The 20,165-nt window shown below is 47.8% G+C and overlaps 1 protein-coding gene across 4 annotated transcripts in view; it reads right to left on the reverse strand.

Moving 5' to 3' along the window:
• LOC139228201 (synaptonemal complex protein 1-like) overlaps positions 1-20,165 on the reverse strand; it is a 395,567-nt gene that overhangs the window by 284,732 nt on the left and 90,670 nt on the right. For all 4 annotated transcript variants that reach the window (XM_070859384.1, XM_070859385.1, XM_070859381.1 and 1 more), the window contains one exon: positions 19,086-19,203. In XM_070859384.1, the coding sequence (XP_070715485.1) occupies positions 19,086-19,203 (118 nt within the window). The remainder of the gene's footprint in view (positions 1-19,085; positions 19,204-20,165) is intronic.

The following is a 20,165-nucleotide window of genomic DNA, read 5'->3' on the forward strand; positions in this document are numbered from 1 at the left end:
ATGGGACACTCGAACAACTCCCGTGAAGCACACAGTTTTTTACTAAGGACAGTAAGTGGTCCTGGCTCGTCCAGGTTCTAATCTGTTGGGCGGTAACAGGTGATTGCTCACTCTCGAATACTTCCAATACCATAAATAAATCTGCAGGCTGTGCCATCTCCACCCCTGTGGTGGGCAATGGCAGCCTACTGAAAGCATGGCACAGCTTTCTGTGCCTGGCCTGTGGCGGATGGCGTAGTTGTATGCAGACAACGTGAGTGCCCATCTCTGGATGCGGGCTGATACATTCGTATTTATCCCCTTGCTTTCAGAAAAGAGGGATATAAACGGCTTATGGTCAGTTTCCAATTCAAATTTGAGCCTGAATAGATATTGATGCATTTTCTTTATCCCGTAAACACATGCTAACGCTTCTTTTTCAATCATACTGTAGGCCCTCTCAGCCTTAGACAGACTTCTGGATGCATAAGCAACCGGTTGCAATTTCCCAAATTCATTAGCTTGTTGCAATACACACCCGACCCCGTACGATGACGCATCACGTGCTAGTACCAAACGCTTACATGGATCATACAACACAAGCAATTTGTTTGAACATAACAGCTTCTTAGCTTTCTCAAAGGCATTTTATTGGCTTTTACCCCATACCCATTCATCTCCTTTATGCAGTAAAGAGTGCAGGGGTTCTAACAATGTGCTAAGACCCGGTAAGAAGTTACCAAAATCGTTCAGGAGTCTTAGAAACAACCACAGCTCCGTCACGTTCTGTGGTCTCGATGTGTTCTTGATTGCCTCCGTCTTCGAATCGGTGGGCCTGATGCCGTCCGCTGCGATTCTTCTCCCCAGGAACTTCACTTCAGGTGCCAGGAAAACGCACTTCGAGCGTTTTAGCCTGAGCTGCATATGATTAAGCCAACAAAGAATCTCCTCCAGGTTCTGCAGGTGCTCGACGGTGTCCCGGCCTGTAACCAAGATGTCGTCCTGGAAGACCATGGTGCGCGGGACCGACTTCAGCAAGCTTTCCATGTTCCTCTAAAATATCGCTGCAGCCATTCAAATACCAAAAGGGCATCTGTTGTAAATGAAGAGACGTTTGTGTGTGTTGATGCAGGTGAGGCCCTTCGATGATTCCTCCAGCTCCTGCGTCATGTAGGCCAAGGTCAAGTCCAGCTTCGTGAACGTTTTCTCTCCTGCCAGCGTCACAAATAGGTCGTCTGCCTTTGCCTGCAGGGAGAAACGATTGATAGTTACTTTGTAATCACCACAAATTCCGACAGTGCCATCTCCCTTGAGGACTGGAACAATTGGACTGTCCCACTCGTTGAATTTGATTGGCGAAATGATGCCCTCTCGTTGCAGCCTGTCCAGCTCAATCTCCACCCTCTCTCATATCATGTATGGTACCGCTCTCGCCTTGTGATGGATGGTCGCACCCCCTGAATCAAATGGATCTGCACTTTTGCTCCTTGAAACTTCCCGATGCCTGGTTCGAACAGCGAGGGGAACTTGTTTAGGACCTGGGCACATGAGGTGTCGTCGACAGACGAAAGCGCTTGGACGTCGTCCCAGTTCCAGCGTGTCTTTCCCAGCCAGCTCCTACCGAGCAGCGTGGGGCCAGCAACGGTACCACCCAGAGTGGTAACTCGTGCACCGCTCCATCGTAGGAGACCTTTACGGTACCGCTTCCGATTACGAGAATCAGTTCCTTTGTGTACGTTCTCAGTTTAGTACAAATGGGTGGAAAGTCTTTTTGCTCATTATGGACAGGCTTGCACCCGTGTCCAGCTCCATGGTCACCAGGCGTCCATTTCATTCAACCTTCAGCATTATCGGGGGACACTTTGTGGCAAATGTATGCACCCCATATATACCTCTGCCTCTTCGGTCTGAGGCTCTGGTTCATCGTGATCCACTGTGGATCTGTCTTCCTCTGCAACATGGTGGTTTGCAGGATTAGCAGAGTTTGCAGCTTGCCTACACATGCGTTGGAGGTGTCCTATTGTTCCACAGCCCTTGCAAACATATCCTTTGAAGCGGCATGAATGGAAACGATGATCACCCCCACAGCGCCAACAAGGTGATAATGGCCATATTCACCACCCTTGATGGTGGACTCAGTCATCTGCAGATGTGCAGCTGCAGGCGTATAAGTCCTGCCCTGTACATTTCGATTCGAAAACAACGTTACTTTGTTCACAGTACTTGCAGCAGCACTAGTGTGCTGAGAGATTTATTTGGTATTGTCACTTGTGGCGATAAACACCTGGGCTATCGCTATAGCTTTACTCAAGGTTGGGGTCTCTACAGTCAAAAGTTTGTGAAGTATTACTTCATGGCCAATGCCAAGTACAAAGAAGTCCCCGAGCATGTGCTTCACATGTCCTTCAAATTCGCAATGTCCTGCAAGGCGCCTTAGCTCGGCGACATAGCTCGCCACTTCCTGGCCTTCAGACCTCTTGTACGTGTAGAACCAATACCTCGCCATCAGAATGCCTTCCTTCGGGTTTAGATGGTCCTGGACCAGTGCGCACAACTCATTGTATGACTTGTCTGTGGGTTTCACTGGAGCGAGCAGATTTTTCACGTTGGTGCCCCGCAGACGGTGAGGAGGATCGTCCTTCGTTTGGCAGTGTTCGCTTCTCCTTCCAGCTTATTGGCCACGAAGTATTGGTCGAGTTGCTCCACGAAGGTTTCCCAATCATCTCCCTCCAAAAATTTCTCCAGGATGCCCATGGTTCTCTGCATTGTTGCGGTGAAGTTCGTAATTTGAATCTCATCGGCAGTTGTTATGTCTTGAATAAAGAGTCAGACTCGATGCTGTAAGCTCAAAGTAAGGTGTGACCGTAGTCCTTTATTACAGATCTCAGAGTGCCTCTCCAGCCTGTGAGGCCTCCTTATATACTGGTGCTCCCAAGGGATTGTGGGCTCCCTTGGGACTCCAGGGGATAAACCCTCTGATGGTTAGACATGGTATTTACAGGTTTACATACATAACAATTTCAGTACCCTTTTTTTAACAAATGATATGCAAATTTTGCACAGCATGCCTCTACACTATGAACATTGAAAATCCAATTCTTCAAGGATTGCAAAATTGGGATAAAGTGTACGGATTAGAAACTTCAGTTATAACCGTCAATATACCTGTGAAATGTGGATAAATTGGCTACCCGCCAAAAGCGAGCGTGGGGATCACAGTGCATGATTAACCTGCGTCCATTCATTGCATTGCAGGCAGCACTTTAACTTGGTGCTACCTGCTGTTTCAAAACATTTGTACGTGCAGCCAGTTCATTGGCTGCACGCATCAGCATGCGGCCCTTTATCACGAGTGGTTAGCGCTACTTAAAGGCAGCTTGCAGCTCTTAAAGAGGAGTTGCATTGTAGCTGCAAGAAGTAGTGGGAGTTTTTTGAAAAGTGAATCTGGGCTATGATATTTTGAGAAATGGCTGAACATGCAAGAGAGCGAACATCAATGTACTGGAGGTCTTGGTGCAAGATGTGGAAAGGAAAGCAGGAGGCCCTACAGACAATAACTCAGGAGGCAGTGGGAAGAAGTAATAGCGGAGGTCAAGGTCAGGAGTGTTGCTCCAAAAATATGGATGTAGTGCAGGAAGAAGTTTAATGATCTAACATGATGGTGAAGGTAAGTGAGTTCATCTTCACATGGCATATCCTACCAACGGCACCACTAGACTCATTCACTGCTCAATTCACTACAACCCGCCATCACCCACCTATCAACAATCTCTATCAATCAGTACTCAACCCTTCAATTCATGGGCTAGACTTTCCACTTGGCTGGCTATCGCCCAAAAAATGTTCCAGCCTTAGCGATGTGTCAGCCTTCATGATCGCTGGAACATCGCCCATTTTTTGGATTGCGACTTTTGGCTAAGCGATAGCCCAGCGATGTGAGATGAGCCCAGCGATGTGAGATGGGCCCAGCGATAGCCCAGCGATGTGGAAGGCGAAGCTTCCCGAGCAACAGCCTTCTGCACATGCATTTTTTTTTGATAAACAGGTTTTCCTGCATTTTGGGAGGTCAGAGGTCATCCCGCATTTCGGGAGGTCAGGGGTCATCCACACATGCACAGAAGGCAAAGGAATGGGGAGGCAAGAGAGAGAGGAGGTCAAGAGGAGAGCAGGAAAGAGAAAAAGAGAGAGAGAAAGAAAGAGAGAGAAAGATATCTGACAGTGATCATAGTTTAAGAGCTGTGGAGGGGAGGAGGAAGAGGGCCAAACCCTTTTCAGACGAGGCCAACGAGGCCTTCGTTAAGGAGGTGCACTCCCGGTGGGCCCAATTAATAGGGGATGGGCATGGGAAACCCCCACCTCGGGCGTATCGCCGGATATGGGACGAGATCACTGATGTCATCTCCTCGGCACCCCACAAGGCCAGGGGATCCGACCAGTGCCGGAAGCGCTGGAACAGCCTTGTTGCTTCAGCAAGAGTAAGTAGCATTTTATATTGTAATGAAGCAAATTATAATTATAATGAATCTCATGTACTGAATTTAAGCTTGTTATTCTTACATATATTGCCTGCTAAAATCTGGCAGGGCTATGAACCTGTGCCCTTGTTAAGTCTCTCTGACTGCTGTCAATTACACAGTAACCCATCATGGACTGGGGAAAGAGCTGCCCTTACTCACTGTCTGCCCTGGAACACTTTTGGACATTCGCTCCTGTCATTGCCGAGTTCAATGGACATTGTAGTCGAGAGAAATGAAATATCAATTATTAGCTCCAAAACACGATCATTGTTATAACTGTGCATCAATTGTGGATAAAAACCCTATTAGCATATAACGTTAGAAACTGATGACTTTCCATCATAGTACCTTAGCTCATGCCATGCTCTTGTCACATTTACAGAAGAAGATATCTAACAACAGACGGGAGTGGAGGTGTACCGGTGGAGGCCTTGCTGAGCTGCTAACCCTAAAAGAGCTTGAAGAGCGGGCTGCTGCACTTGTGGGTACCCACAGTCGCTCGGCCACCGCCCGTGGTGTTGCCGAACCCAGCAATGCGTCACGTGAGTAATGTGTCAAGCAGTGTTAAGGTAATGTTAAAGTAATGTAACATAATTTAATTGTAATATAAGATGTCATGTTATGTTATGCATGCAACCTCTGTGCTACTCTCAGGTTGACATTAGAACATAAGTACATAAGAGCTGGAGCAGAAGCAGGCCATCTGTCTATATGTCCCCTTCTATGTCCGCTCCCCATAAACCTTCATATCATTCTGTGAAGTATCCAGCCTGCACAACTCTCTGGGGCACTGAATTCCACATAGACGTACTACATAGAAACATAGAAAATAGGTGCAGGAGCAGGCCATTCAGCCCTTCTAGCCTGCACCGCCATTCAATGAGTTCATGGCTGAACATGAAACTTCAGTACCCCTTTCCTGCTTTCTCGCCATAACCCTTGATCCCCCGAGTAGTAAGGACTTCATCTAACTCCCTTTTGAATATATTTAGTGAATTGGCCTCAACTACTTTCTGTGGTAGAGAATTCCTCTGGGTGAAGAAGTTTCTCCTCATCTCGGTCCTAAATGGCTGACCCCTTATCCTCAGACTGTGACCCCTGGTTCTGGACTTCCCCAACATTGGGAACATTCTTCCTGCATCTAACCTGTCTAAACCCGCCAGAATTTTAAACGTTTCCATGAGGTCCCCTCTCATTCTTCTGAACTCCAGTGAATACAAGCCCAGTTGATCCAGTCTTTCTTGATAGGTCAGTCCCACCATCCCGGGAATCAGTCTGGTGAATCTTCGCTGCACTCCCTCAATAGCAAGAATGTCCTTCCTCAAGTTAGGAGACCAAAACTGTACACAATACTCCAGGTGTGGCCTCACCAAGGCCCTGTATAACTGTAGCAACACCTCCCTGCCCCTGTACTCAAATCCCCTCGCTATGAAGGCCAACATGCCATTTGCTTTCTTAACCGCCTGCTGTACCTGCATGCCAACCTTCAATGACTGATGTACCATGACACCCAGGTCTCGTTGCACCTTCCCTTTTCCTAATCTGTCACCATTCAGATAATAGTCTGTCTCTCTGTTTTTACCACCAAAGTGGATAACCTCACATTTATCCACATTATACTTCATCTGCCATGCATTTGCCCACTCACCTAACCTATCCAAGTCACTCTGCAGCCTCATAGCATCCTCCTCGCAGCTCACACTGCCACCCAACTTAGTGTCATCCGCAAATTTGGAGATACTACATTTAATCCCCTCGTCTCAATCATTAATGTACAATGTAAACAGCTGGGGCCCCAGCACAGAACCTTGCGGTACCCCACTAGTCACTGCCTGCCATTCTGAAAAGTACCCGTTTACTCCTACTCTTTGCTTCCTGTCTGACAACCAGTTCTCAATCCACGTCAGCACACTACCCCCAATCCCATGTGCTTTAACTTTGCACATTAATCTCTTGTGTGGGACCTTGTCGAAAGCCTTCTGAAAGTCCAAATATACCACATCAACTGGTTCTCCTTTGTCCACTTTACTGGAAACATCCTCAAAAAATTCCAGAAGATTTGTCAAGCATGATTTCCTTTTCACAAATTCATGCTGACTTGGACCTATCATGTCACCATTTTCCAAATGCACTGCTATGACATCCTTAATAATTGATTCCATCATTTTACCCACTACTGAGGTCAGGCTGACCGGTCTATAATTTTGTGTTTTCTCTCTCCCTCCTTTTTAAAAAAGTGGGGTTACATTGGCTACCCTCCACTCCAAAGGAACTGATCCAGAGTCAATGGAATGTTGGAAAATGACTGTCAATGCATCCACTATTTCCAAGGCCACCTCCTTAAGTACTCTGGGATGCAGTCCATCAGGCCCTGGGGATTTATCGGCCTTCAATCCCATCAATTTCCCCAACACAATTTCCCGACTAATAAAGATTTCCCTCAGTTCCTCCTCCTTACTAGACCCTCTGACCCCTTTTATATCCGGAAGATTGTTTGTGTCCTCCTTCGTGAATACCGAACCAAAGTACTTGTTCAATTGGTCCGCCATTTCTTTGTTCCCCGTTATGACTTCCCCTGATTCTGACTGCAGGGGACCTACGTTTGTCTTTACTAACCTTTTTCTCTTTACATACCTATAGAAACTTTTGCAATCCGCCTTAATGTTCCCTGCAAGCTTCTTCTCGTACTCCATTTTCCCTGCCCTAATCAATCCCTTTGTCCTCCTCTGCTGAGTTCTAAATTTCTCCCAGTCTCCGGGTTCGCTGCTATTTCTGGCCAATTTGTATGCCACTTCCTTGGCTTTAATACTATCCCTGATTTCCCTTGATAGCCACGGTTGAGCCACCTTCCCTTTTTTATTTTTACGCCAGACAGGAATGTACAATTGTTGTAATTCATCCATGCGGTCTCTAAATGTCTGCCATTGCCCATCCACAGTCAACCCCCTAAGTATCATTCGCCAATCTATCCTAGCCAATTCACGCCTCATACCTTCAAAGTTACCCTTCTTTAAGTTCTGGACCATGGTCTCTGAATTAACTGTTTCATTCTCCATCCTAATGCAGAATTCCACCATATTATGGTCACTCTTCCCCAAGGGGCCTCGCACAATGAGATTGCTAATTAATCCTCTCTCATTACACAACACCCATCTAAGATGGCCTCCCCGCTAGTTGGTTCCTCGACATATTGGTCTAGAAAACCATCCCTTATGCACTCCAGGAAATCCTCCTCCACCGTATTGCTTCCAGTTTGGCTAGCCCAATCTATGTGCATATTAAAGTCACCCATTATAACTGCTACACCTTTATTGCATGCACCCCTAATTTCCTGTTTGATGCCCTCCCCAACATCCCTACGACTGTTTGGAGGTCTGCACACAACTCCTACTAACGTTTTTTGCCCTTTGGTGTTCTGCAGCTCTACCCATATAGATTCCACATCATCCAAGCTAATGTCTTTCCTAACTATTGCATTAATCTCCTCTTTAACCAGCAATGCTACCCCACCTCCTTTTCCTTTTATTCTATCCTTTCTGAATGTTGAATAACCCTGGATGTTGAGTTCCCAGCCCTGATCATCCTGGAGCCACGTCTCCGTAATCCCAATCACATCATATTTGTTAACATCTATTTGCAGTTAATTCATCCACCTTATTGCGGATACTCCTTGCATTAAGGCACAAAGCCTTCAGGCTTGTTTTTTTAACACCCTTTGTCCTTTTAGAATTTTGCTGTACAGTGGCCCTTTTTGTTCTTTGCCTTGGGTTTCTCTGCCCTCCACTTTTCCTCATCTCCTTTCTGTCTTTTGCTTTTGCCTCCTTTTTGTTTCCCTCTATCTCCCTGCATTGGTTCCCATCCCCCTGCCATATTAGTTTAAATCCTCCCCAACAGCACTAGCAAACACTCCCCCGAGGACATTGGTTCCGGTCCTGCCCAGGTGCAGACCGTCCGGTTTGTACTGGTCCCACCTCCCCCAGAACCGGTCCCAATGCCCCAGGAATTTGAATCCCTCCCTGCTGCACCACTGCTCAAGCCACGTATTCATCTGCGCTATCCTGCGATTCCTACTCTGACTATCACGTGGCACTGGTAGCAATCCTGAGATTACTACTTTTGAGGTCCTACTTTTTAATTTAGCTCCTAGCTCCTTAAATTCGTTTCGTAGGACCTCATCCCTTTTTTTACCTATATCGTTGGTACCAATGTGCACCACGACAACTGGCTGTTCTCCCTCCCATTTCAGAATGTCCTGCACCCGCTCCGAGACATCCTTGACCCTTGCACCAGGGAGGCAACATACCATCCTGGAGTCTCGGTCGTGGCCGCAGAAACGCCTATCTATTCCCCTCACCATTGAATCCCCTATCACTATCGCGCTCCCACTCTTTTTCTTGCCCTCCTGTGCAGCAGAGCCAGCCACGGTGCCATGAACTTGGCTGCTGCTGCCCTCCCCTGATGACAGTACTCAAAGCGGTGTATCTGTTTTGCAGGGGGATGACTACAGGGGACCCCTGCACTACCTTCCTTGCACTACTCTTCCTGCTGGTCTTCCATTCCCTACCTGGCTGTGGACCCTTTCCCTGCGGTAAGACCAACTCGCTACACGTGCTACTCACGTCATTCTCAACATCGTGGATGCTCCAGAGTGAATCCACCCTCAGCTCCAATTCCGCAACGCGGACCGTCAGGAGCTCGAGGTGGATACACTTCCCACACACGTAGTCGCCAGGGACACCGGAAGTGTCCCCGAGTTCCCACATGGTACAGGAGGAGTATAGCACCCGACTGAGCTCTCCTGCCTTGACTTAACCCTTAGATACACTTAAATTTGCAACAACAATGTTAAAAGTTACTGACTAATATAAGAAGAAAAAGAAAAACTACTCACCAATCACCAGCCAATCACTTACCCCCTAGGCTGTGACGTCACCTTTCTGTTTCTTTCCACTTCCTTTTTGCCTTCTCCCTGCAGCTGCACAAGTACGCCTCTCGCCGACCCCGGACTCGCGCTGCTCCGAGCTCCCGCCTCCTCGACTGACTGCTCGAACTGCTCGACTCCCGCTGGCCTTTATAGGCCTCTCGCCGACCCCGGACTCGCGCTGCTCCGAGCTCCCGCCTCCTCGACTGACTGCTCGAACTGGTCGACTCCCGCTGGCCTTTATAGGCCTCTCGCCGACCCCGGACTTGCACTGCTCCGAGCTCCCGCCTCCTCGACTGACTGCTCGAACTGCTCGACTCCCGCTGGCCTTTATAGGCCTCTCGCCGACCCCGGACTCGCGCTGCTCCGAGCTCCCGCCTCCTCGACTGACTGCTCGAACTGCTCGACTCCCGCTGGCCTTTATAGGCCTCTCGCCGACCCCGGACTCGCGCTGCTCCGAGCTCACGCCTCCTCGACTGACTGTTCGAACTGCTCGACTCCCACTGGCCTTTATAGGCCTCTCGCCGACCCCGGACTCGCGCTGCTCCATATGTTCTACCAAATGATGCATTAATCTGTAATGGCTCTCGGTCACATTTATTGTAGTAGTGCTGCATCTCCTACATATGCCAGCGCAGCACAAGATTCATGTGTAGCCTTCTGTTATAAGTATGTTTTGCAGGTCGCCCAGCACCAGAGGCCACATCCTCAACTGCCGCTGCAACAGCTCAAGCACCGTTGGAGATGCTCATCACCTCGGGTGCTGAGCAGGAAGAGGAAGAGCTGGAGACAACGGAGCTTGAGGAGATAGAGGAGGATGCTCCTAGCATACCCTCTACAAGAGTATCACCTGAGGGACCTGCGGCCATGAGGTCGGATTCAACTGAAGAGGTACCGAGACCAAGCGGCGTACCGCCAGCGACACCAAGGCACTCATTAGTGCTCTCGCAGACCCCATGGAGGTCGGGTCAGCAAGGTGAGCAGACGCCTACCGTGGCCGATCGCATAGAAGGCTTGTCAAGACTGTGCGTGGAGACTGTCGCGATTGCTCGCGACTATCTCTAGGCGTTTATGTCCTTCACGCAGGATTTCTCCAGGGTGTCTGCTCGCCATGTGGAGGTAACACAGCAGATGCTCCTGGAGATGCGTGCACAGACCGCCACCACCAATGCCTTGCGGCATGCGTTGTTGCCGGAACATGGCACTGCACCCCAAGGTGCCGTGATGCGAGAGATCACAAGCACCAGAACATAAGTGAGTCAGGAGGAAGCACTCCCTTGTGACTCGAAAAGCAATTCCCCAGCTTCGTCTTCCCCTCCAACACCCCTCCCAACAGGCAATCGCGCCATCATCACCCCCACCACGACAGGAAGTCTTGAGGTTGCCCGCTACACGCCAGCGACGTCTCGGTACCTGGGGACCAAAGCGGGTGGGTGAGGCTATGACACGAGGGAGACCAGGATCTGGAGGGAAACGTGGCCGCAGGTGATATTTTGTTAAATGTGTTAAAATTGTTATTGTTATCATTATTGTTGTTGTTGTTGTTTCACTGTTGGGGTGTGGGTTGGGGGGTGTTTGGGTTTTAATAAATCTTGTTAATATAATAAAACATTTTTATTTCACTTTACAATTGTTGTGCAGTGTCTTCTAAAAACATTAGTTAAGGTAAAACAGGAATGCAATTGTTGTAAAACAATGACCAGGCCAGACCAGGCAAGGATGAAATGTAACTCAACACAAACGCAACTGTGGTTTTGCCGTAACCGTAACTGTGACTGTCCCCAATGTAATGTTCATGCAAAACATTCATTTGTGAGCTGCTGGCGCAACAGCTTTGCAGCTGCGTAACTCATGGGGTTTCTCCAGTCTTCCAGGGGGAGGGTGTGGTGAGACCATGGATTCATCGCCAGGCTGATTGTCCTCCGAGGTCCTCACCAGCCTCCTCCCCATCTCCCTCTTCTGCCTCCACTCCTTGCTGAGGTGGACCGGCAGCCCCATCCAACAATTCTTGTCCATTCTGATACGGTCATAATAAAAGGATGAAACTGAGTACTGTGAACAATGAGTAAGTGTGACCTTAGCTCCTTTAATATACTCCAGAGTGCAGGTACCTCGTGGGTGGCCTGCTTATATGCAGTGCTCCCAAGGGATGCTGGGATCCCTTAGGACTCCAACAGGTAGGCCCTCTGGTGGTGGTGTGATTCAGATTGTAAAGGGTTAACTACATAACATCACTCCCTCGTAAAGTTAATAGTACACTTATTTACAGGGTGAGACGATCTGGGGCTTTTCGCTCCCTTGTCAATCGTCTCGGCACAAATGCAGGTGTGGGTGAGTTGGTTAGTTCTTCACTGGGCGGCAGGGTAGCCGGCCTTGCCGGCCTGCTGGGGATGGTTAGTTTGGCTTTGTGGTCAACCATGATGTCGGTTGCCACTTTTGTGTGTGTTGGAGGGTCAATGTTGGTGGTGTCTTCTTCGGGTTGTTCGTAGTTGTTGGTGAACCGCAATTTGATTTGGTCCAAATGTTTTCTGCACGTTAGTCCATTGGCCAATTTGACCTGAAACACCCTACTCCCCTCTTTGGCTATGACTGTGCCAGCAAGCCAGCATAGTCCAGCAAAGTGACAAATTTGCGCGGCCAAGGTACATACTTTGTTGATGCTGCCTGCCCTTCACGTGATCATAGAGATCAGGATGGACAAGAGAGAGCCTTGTTTTGAGCGCCATTTTCATGAGCAGCTCGGCTGGGGGAACCCCGATGAGCAAGTGGGGTCTGGTGCGGTAGCTGAGCAGCACTCGGGACAGTCGGGTCTGCAGGGAGCCTTGCGACACGCATTTCAAGCTTTGCTTGATGGTCTGAACTGCCCGTTCTGCCTGGCTGTTGGATGCAGGCTTGAACGGGGAAGATGTGACGTGCTTGATCCCATTGCGGGTCATGAATTCCGTGAATTCAGCACTGGTGAACCGAGGCCCATTGTCACTGACTGGGTCATTAGGCATGCCGTGAATGGCATACATGGCTCGTAGGTTTTCGATGGTGGCCATGGACGTGCTTACAGACATTAATGCACATTTAATCCATTTTGAATAAGCATCCACGACAACCAAGAACATTTTGCCTAGAAATGGGTCAGCATAGTCCACGTGGATCCTCGACCACGGTTTGGAGGACCGCGACCACAAACTTAGTGGTGCCTCTCTGGGTGCATTGCTCAACTGAGAGCAAATGTTGCACTGGCACACGTATGACTCTAAATCTGAGTCGATACCGGGCCACCACACATGGGATTTGGCTATGGCTTTCATCATTACAATGCCTGGGTGGGTGCTGTGTAGCTCACAAAAGAACATTTTTCTGCCTTTCTTGGGTAAGACTACGCAATTGCCCCACAACAGACAGTCTGCCAGTAAGGACATTTTGTCTTTGCGCTTGTGGAACGGTTTAATCACCTCCTGCATCTCCGCTGGAACACTGGACCAGCTCCCATGGAGGACACAATTTTTTACCAAGGACAGTAAAGGATCCTGGCTGGTCCAGGTTCTGATCTGGCGAGCCGTAACGGGTGACTTTTCGTTTTTGAATGCATTCATTACCATGAGCACGTCCGCAGGCTGTGCCATTTCCACCGTGGTGGTGGGCAATGGTAGCCGACAGAGCATCAGCGCAATTTTCTGTGTCCGGTCTGTGGCGGATTACATAGTTGTATGCCGACAGTGTGAGCGCCCATCTTTGGATGCGAGCAGAGGCATTGGTGTTAATCCCTTTGCTCTCAGAACAGCGATATGAATGGCTTGTGGTCAGTTTCAAGCTCAAACTTGAGGCCAAATAAGTACTGGTGCATTTTTTTCACCCCGTAAAGGCATGCCAGAGCCTCTTTTTCAATCATGCTGTAGGCCCTTTCGGCCTTGGACAAACTCCTGAATGCATAAGCGACCGCTTGCAAAATCCCCGCTTCGTTAGCCTGTTGTAACACACATCCGACCCCGTATGACAACGCATCGCAAACTAGCACTAATCATTTACAAGGGTTATACAGGACAAGTAGTTGTTTGAACACAACAGATTTCTGGCTTTCTCAAAGGCAGTCTCTTGTGAATTCCTCCATACCCAGTCATCTCCTTTGCGCAGTAGCACATGTAGAGGTTCTAGCAGGGTGCTTAACCCGGCTAGGAAAGTACCGAAATAGTTAAGGAGTACCAGGAACGACCGCAGCTCCGTCACGTTCTGTGGTCTCGGCGCGTTCTTGATGGCCTCCGTTATGGCGTCGGTGGGTCTGATGCCGTCTGCTGCGATGCTTCTTCCCAAAAACTCGACCTCCAGTGCCAGGAAAACAGTGTTTTAACCTGAGTCCCATGTGTCCCAAACGACTAAGAACCTCTTCTAGATTCAAGTGCTCAATGGTGCCTCGACCTGTAACCAGTAAGTCATCCTGGAAAACCACAGTGCGAGGAACCGACTTTAGCAGGCTCTCCATGATCTGTTGGAAGATTGCCGCGGCTGACCGAATCCCGAACGGGCATCTATCATAGATGAACAGACCTTTGTGCGTGTTGATGCAGGTGAGGCCTTTCGAAGATTCCTCAAGCTCCTGCATCATGAGGGCCGAGGTCAGTTCCAACTTGGTGAACGTCTTCCCTCCAGCCAGGGTCGCAAATAGGTCGTCTGCCTTGGCTAGCGGGTACTGGTCCTGTAGTGAAAAACGGTTAATTATTACTTCATAGTCCCCACAAATTCTGACCGTGCCGTCACCTTTAAGTACCGGGACAATCGGACTGGCCCACTCATTGAATTCCACTGGCACAATGGTGCCTTCTCACTGCAGCCTGTCCAGCTCAATTTCTACTTTCTCACGCATCATATATGATACCACCCGTGCCTTGTGATGGATGGGTCACATACCGGGAACCAAATGGATCTGCACTTTCGCCCCCAAGGAGCTTCCAATGCCTGGCTCAAACAATGATGGAAATCTGCTCAGAACCTGGGCACATGAGGCGTCATCGACGGACGAAAGCGGTCGGATATCGTTCCAGTTCCAGATTTTTCCCAGCCAGTTTCTGCCAAACAGTGTGTGGCCATCATCTGGCACAATCCACAGCGGGAGTTCGTGCACTGCTCCATCATAGGAGACTTTGACTTCTGCACTGCCAATTACAGAGATCAGTTTCTTGGTGTAAGTTCTTAGTTTGGTGTGAATGGGGCTGAGCTTGGGCCTGTGTGCCTTGTTGCACCACAGCCTGTCGAAGGCCTGTTTGCTCATTATGGACTGACTCGCAACCGTGTCCAGTACCATGGATACTAGAATTCCGTTCAATTCAACTTTCAACATTATTGGTGGACATTTAGTGGTGAATGTGTGTACCCCGTACGCTTCTGCTTCTTCGGTACGAGTCTCCAATTCAGCCTGATCCACCGTGGATCAATCTTCCTCTGCAACGTGGTGGTTTGCAGGGTTTGCAGCTTTCCTGCACATTCACTGTAGGTGTCCCATTGTTCTGCAGCCATTGCATGCATAGTGCCTGAAGCGGCATTGATGGGTCCACAACGCCAACAGGTTGTTAACTGCCTCGCATTAACGATTGATGGCGGACTCTGGGTCATCCAAGGTCGTGCAGCAGCAACCGTCGTGTACTTTCTGCCATGTATAGTCCTGCTCGAAAACAACGTTACTTTGTGCACGGTACTGGCCGAAACTTCTTTATGCTGCAAAATTTGTTTGGTGCTGTCGCTGGTGGACATAAATGCCTGGGCTATCATTATGGCTTTGCTCAGATTCGGAGTTTCAACATTCAACAGTTTGCGAAGGATTACCTCATGGCCAATGCCCAGTACAAAAATATCTCTCATCATTTGTTCTAGGAATCCCTCAAATTTGCCATGTCCTGCATGGCACCTTAGTTTGGCGACATAGCTCGCCACTTCCTGGCCCTCCAACCGTTGACACGTGTAGAACCGATACCTTGCCATCAAAATGCTTTCCTTCGGATTTAGGTGCTCCCGGACCAGCGTACACAATTCTTCATAGGATTTAGTTGTTGGTTTTACTGGAGCTAGAAGATTCTTCATGAGGCCATAAGTTGTTGCCCCACAGACAGCAAGAAGGATCGCCCTTCGTTTGGCAGCGTTCTCATCCCCTTCTAGTTCGTTGGTCACGAAGTATTGGTCAAGTCTCTCCACGAAGGCCTCCCAATCATCCCCTTCTGAGAACTTCTCCAGGATACCAACTGTTCTTTGCATTTTCGTGCGGTTGTTCGTTATCTCGTCGCCAATTGATACGCTCATAATAAAGGATGAAACTGAGTACTGTGAACAATGAGTAAGTGTGACCTTAGTTCCTTTAATAGTGCAGGTACCTCATTGGTGGCCTGCTTATATACAGTGCTCCCAAGGGATGCTGGGATCCTTTGGGACTCCAACAGGTAGGCCCTCTGGTTATGGTGTGATACAGTTTTCAAAGGGTTAAATACATCACACACTCCTTACAGCTAGGTTATACAACATGGAGCACACCACAATAAACTTAGCGACCTAGTCAGAGTGGTATTGTAGGCTCCATCCAGAGCGGTCCAGGCATCTGAAGCACTGTTTGAGCATTCCAATTGTCTTTGACGCTATTGCGTGTAGCTATGTGGCTTGCATTATAACACTTCTCTGCTTCCGTCTGGGGATTACGCAGGGAGGTCATGAGCCAGCTGGCAAGGCCATATCCTTTATCCCCCAGCATCCAACCATGACCTTGTAGCTGACTGTCAAACATGTCAGAGACAGCGCTCTCATGCAGGATGTGCACATCATGGATGCTGCCTGGAAATTTAGCATTAACTGCCATGATAATTTGGTTGTGGTCAACAACAAGATGCACATTCAAGGAGTGGAACCGCTTTTGGTTACGAAACGCCTCTGCCTTCTGTAAAGGTGCTTTCAGGGCAATACGCATGTAGTCTATTACTCTCTGCACCTTAGGGAAGTTTGCTATTCTCAAGAAACCCAAAGCCTTCCCTGGTCTTAGGGAAGCTTATAAGGTCCATCCTGCGAGCATAAAGGGCTTCAGTCACCTGTCGGATGGAGCAGTGTGTGGCGTGCTGAGACATACCACAGATGTCGCCAGTTGAAGCCTGAAAGAAGCCAGATGCGTAGAAGGATAGTGCCGCAGTAACCTTTACCTCAACGGGCAGTACGGTCCTGATGGTACTGGGAGGCTGCAGATCCCCTTGATGATCTGGCGTATCTCATCGATGACCTAATTTTGGAAACGCAGCCTCCTAAGGCACATGTTATTGGATAAGTTGAGGTAAGATTGCTTTTCCCTATAAGTTCATCGGCTGTACAGTCTCCTCCACCACCCTGCGTTAGTCTGCAACCTCTTCGATTGGCACCTTCACTAAACTCAACCTCAGGCACCAGCAATTTAGCAGTTACAAGTAATGGTAGAGAAGCTACAGGCCCCATCATTATCACTGTTATCACTATTGATATAAATGCCCTTTGTACTAAAATAAAAATAACTATAAAAATAAATATAAATCGGTAAAAGACCCTTAAATAACTCACAAATTATAAGCCCCTTGTTTAAGCAGCCTCCGACATTCAAAATGGTGTCTGTAGGGCCGAGTTCTGTGAAGAAGGCCAGGGAAAAGCAGCTTTTCTCCAGCGATGTTCTTGGCGAGCAATCAGCCCGGCGATGTGCCGAAGGTTGCGCTGGGCGATCACCTCAACGATCATCTCAGCGATGTGAGCCAAAAGTTGGGCGATCAATTTTCCAGCAATGTTCTGGTCCAACTTTGCACTTTTGAAGCAAAATGGGCGATTGCAGGCCTTTTTGGGTGATATATGGGCACTAGCCCAGCAATGTAAGGTGGAAAGTCTAGCCCCATATGTTTTACCTCACCTTCGCACAGTTAGCACTGTTCCAAGCCTCACATCCACAATTCACAGCTTGCAACAACTATTCAACCATGACAGCCACATCCAATGCTGTCCTTGCCATGTTTTGAGGTTGCAGTTGTGGCTGCAGCAGTTGACAGATTTATTTTGTGAAGTGCAGACCTCTCATGCATTGATCCTCAGTGAAGTTGAAGTGAGAGACTTTCTCCCTAACAAATGTCGGTGGATATGGCCACCTACTCAGAGCTTTTCTGCTCCTCCTCCTTCTCCCTCTTATAGCAGCTTGTTCTGTGCTGCATGACCTCTCTTCATTCTCCCAATCATTCTCAATTCCTAGAGGAAGGCCTACCAGTCCACTCATATCTGGCAGCAACTTGTTTCAGCACAAGCTTTTAAATGAACAGAAAATTACTTCGGCACCAGCCAGACCACTTCATGTAGATTATTTCACCTTTAGTGAAGTATAGGAAAGCTCTAAAAACACGTACAATTGCATCAGCAGCCAGAAGAATTAATCCATCAACTAACCTATAAGTAGTACATGATCACTTCATTCCATTTAACGTCATGTTCAACTGTGCAAGGTTAAGACAGAGCGTTGGCTCGAATGTGGAGTTAAAAAATGTCAGCCTTGATGTCAAATCAGCATTGCACACTGATTGATGTCATAATCTACGGAGCGGGTTTTTGGGTCTTCTGCATTCTGTTTTTCACCCCAGAGCGGCGGCAATGGTGGCGGGAGGCCTTTTGGGCAGGCGGTCAGCCTTCAGCACACTGCAGGAGTTCTCGGATCTGGTTTTGTGGCGGCACGGAGCAGTACCACCCGGAAGAGCTGCAACACCCCTGGTTGTGACAGTGGCATGAGTTTTGACTTCAGCAGGACCCGTACACCCTGCAGCGTGCCCTGCAATAACCGTCTGGGAAATCAGACGGTCCAACGATACCGACTGCAGAGAGGTAAGTAATGGACTCCTAAGGTAAGTGTGATTGTTGCATCTTTTAATTTTTTTGCGATTTATGTTGTGGTGGCGTGGGCAATGTTTTTGTGGGGTTTTTTTTAGGTTTTTTTCTCCCCAGGCATCTCTCGGAGCGCTCCCGGCTCGGCTCTTTAGCTCGGCACTTTCCCATGCTAGCTCCCTTAGCACTGCGCCTCCTGACTCAGGACCCAGCTGCCCAATTTTACTTACTGAGACGCAAACTGTTCCCGGGCGCAAATTTTACTGCCCCTCCACCATTACTGCCCCGAAATCATCAAAGCCCACAGTGCTTTACATGCTGCCAGCCGTTTAGGTGCGCACATGCAAACCCCTTTGCCAAGATGGTGTCCTGCATCCTTCCCTTTGAAAGTGTCCACGCTAATCTTGGACCCCAACTTCGAGCATTAGGTTGTGTAGCGCCTAAAAAACAGGTGTTACAGAATGCAATTTAACTCCCTTTGTATATATACACACACTATATTTTTTATACAATTTAGGGTTTAAATTCTAATGTTTTGTTCACTTTAATAGGGAATTATTACAAAGTGAAACTTAATGATGCACCCTTATTGTAAATCAATGGTTATAAAATACTTTTTATTGGTTTCAACAGAAGTTTCATTACAGTCAAGGCTTGCACCCTGATGAGAGCTATTATACTCTATACTCATCCCTCAAGTTTTTAAAAAGGTATGAGTGCTGAAAAAATTACATGCTAATAACAGGAGCTCATTATAAAACATTGATCTTATGATGCCACAAAAGCTTGCAGCTGCTATAAACTACTTGCCTAATTACGTTACCTACTTCAAGTTTCTTTTGGAGGTCTTTAATTTCTGCATTTCCGTTACTTAGGTTTTGTGACAGAGTTGCTTTCTCTGATAACAGGATATTGTAATCTGAACAGAGTTTTTCATGCTTTTCTCTGAGAAAGAAACACAGATGTTAAAACAGCTTTCTATATAGCTTCATTTATTAATAAAATATTAGAACTAGTTATAATGAATCAGAGAACAATTTTCACTTGATTGCGATCACCTCACATCTATAATGTAACACTAATTTAGTCATGGAAATAGTGGCTATCCTTTAAAGCTGATTTAATTCACAGCATAGAAATGTACAGGTAAAAAATGGGCAAACAAAAGCATTATCCTGACATCAAGAAATTAGCCAGATGCAGAAATATGCATCTGCAGCTAGGCACTAGCAACTACCATGCACCATAAGGTTAGTACAGCCAGTGACCGTCAACTACAGCCACAAACCTGGCTTCACCTCCTTCTATGCGTTCTGAAATGCTAATTTGATGGCATGGAGTGATAAACAGGGTCAACCTTAAAACCGCAAAAGAAATAAATTACCAGGAATAGATGGATCTAGATTTCCCAGAGTCAGGTCATTGTCATAAAAATCAGCAGTCACCTGCTGTAGCACTGTCAGTGAATGGGAATAAGTGAATATTAAAAAAAGGGGGGGGGGTGGTGGTGGGTGCTGGAAATAGGCAACCTATTACAGAATTTAAAGGCTGTAGCAACTTAAAAAAGTAGCAACAATTACAATATTGGAAGAAGCTGAGAAGTAACGGCAACCAGAAGACAAGTAGGGAATAGAGCTGAGAATTTCAGTGAAGCAAAGATTTATACATTGCTGGTGGCCATGAGGAGAAGACTGTTTAGCACACGGTGAAAGAGACCATCTTTAGCCACTGCGAGGACAAATTGAGGGAGGTGGCTGAAGTTGTTAGTGTCAACTCCAAAACCATAAGATTGGCAACATAATGTAGGGAAAAAAATGATTTGACCAGAATGGGCAAGCTGAGTGCTTTACTCACCCCAGTAAAGGTGACACTTAGCATCCCAGCTTGAATAATGCATGATCATAGGC

The sequence above is a fragment of the Pristiophorus japonicus genome, chromosome 17, assembly GCF_044704955.1.
Source record: "Pristiophorus japonicus isolate sPriJap1 chromosome 17, sPriJap1.hap1, whole genome shotgun sequence".
In the NCBI taxonomy this organism is placed as follows: domain Eukaryota; kingdom Metazoa; phylum Chordata; class Chondrichthyes; family Pristiophoridae; genus Pristiophorus; species Pristiophorus japonicus.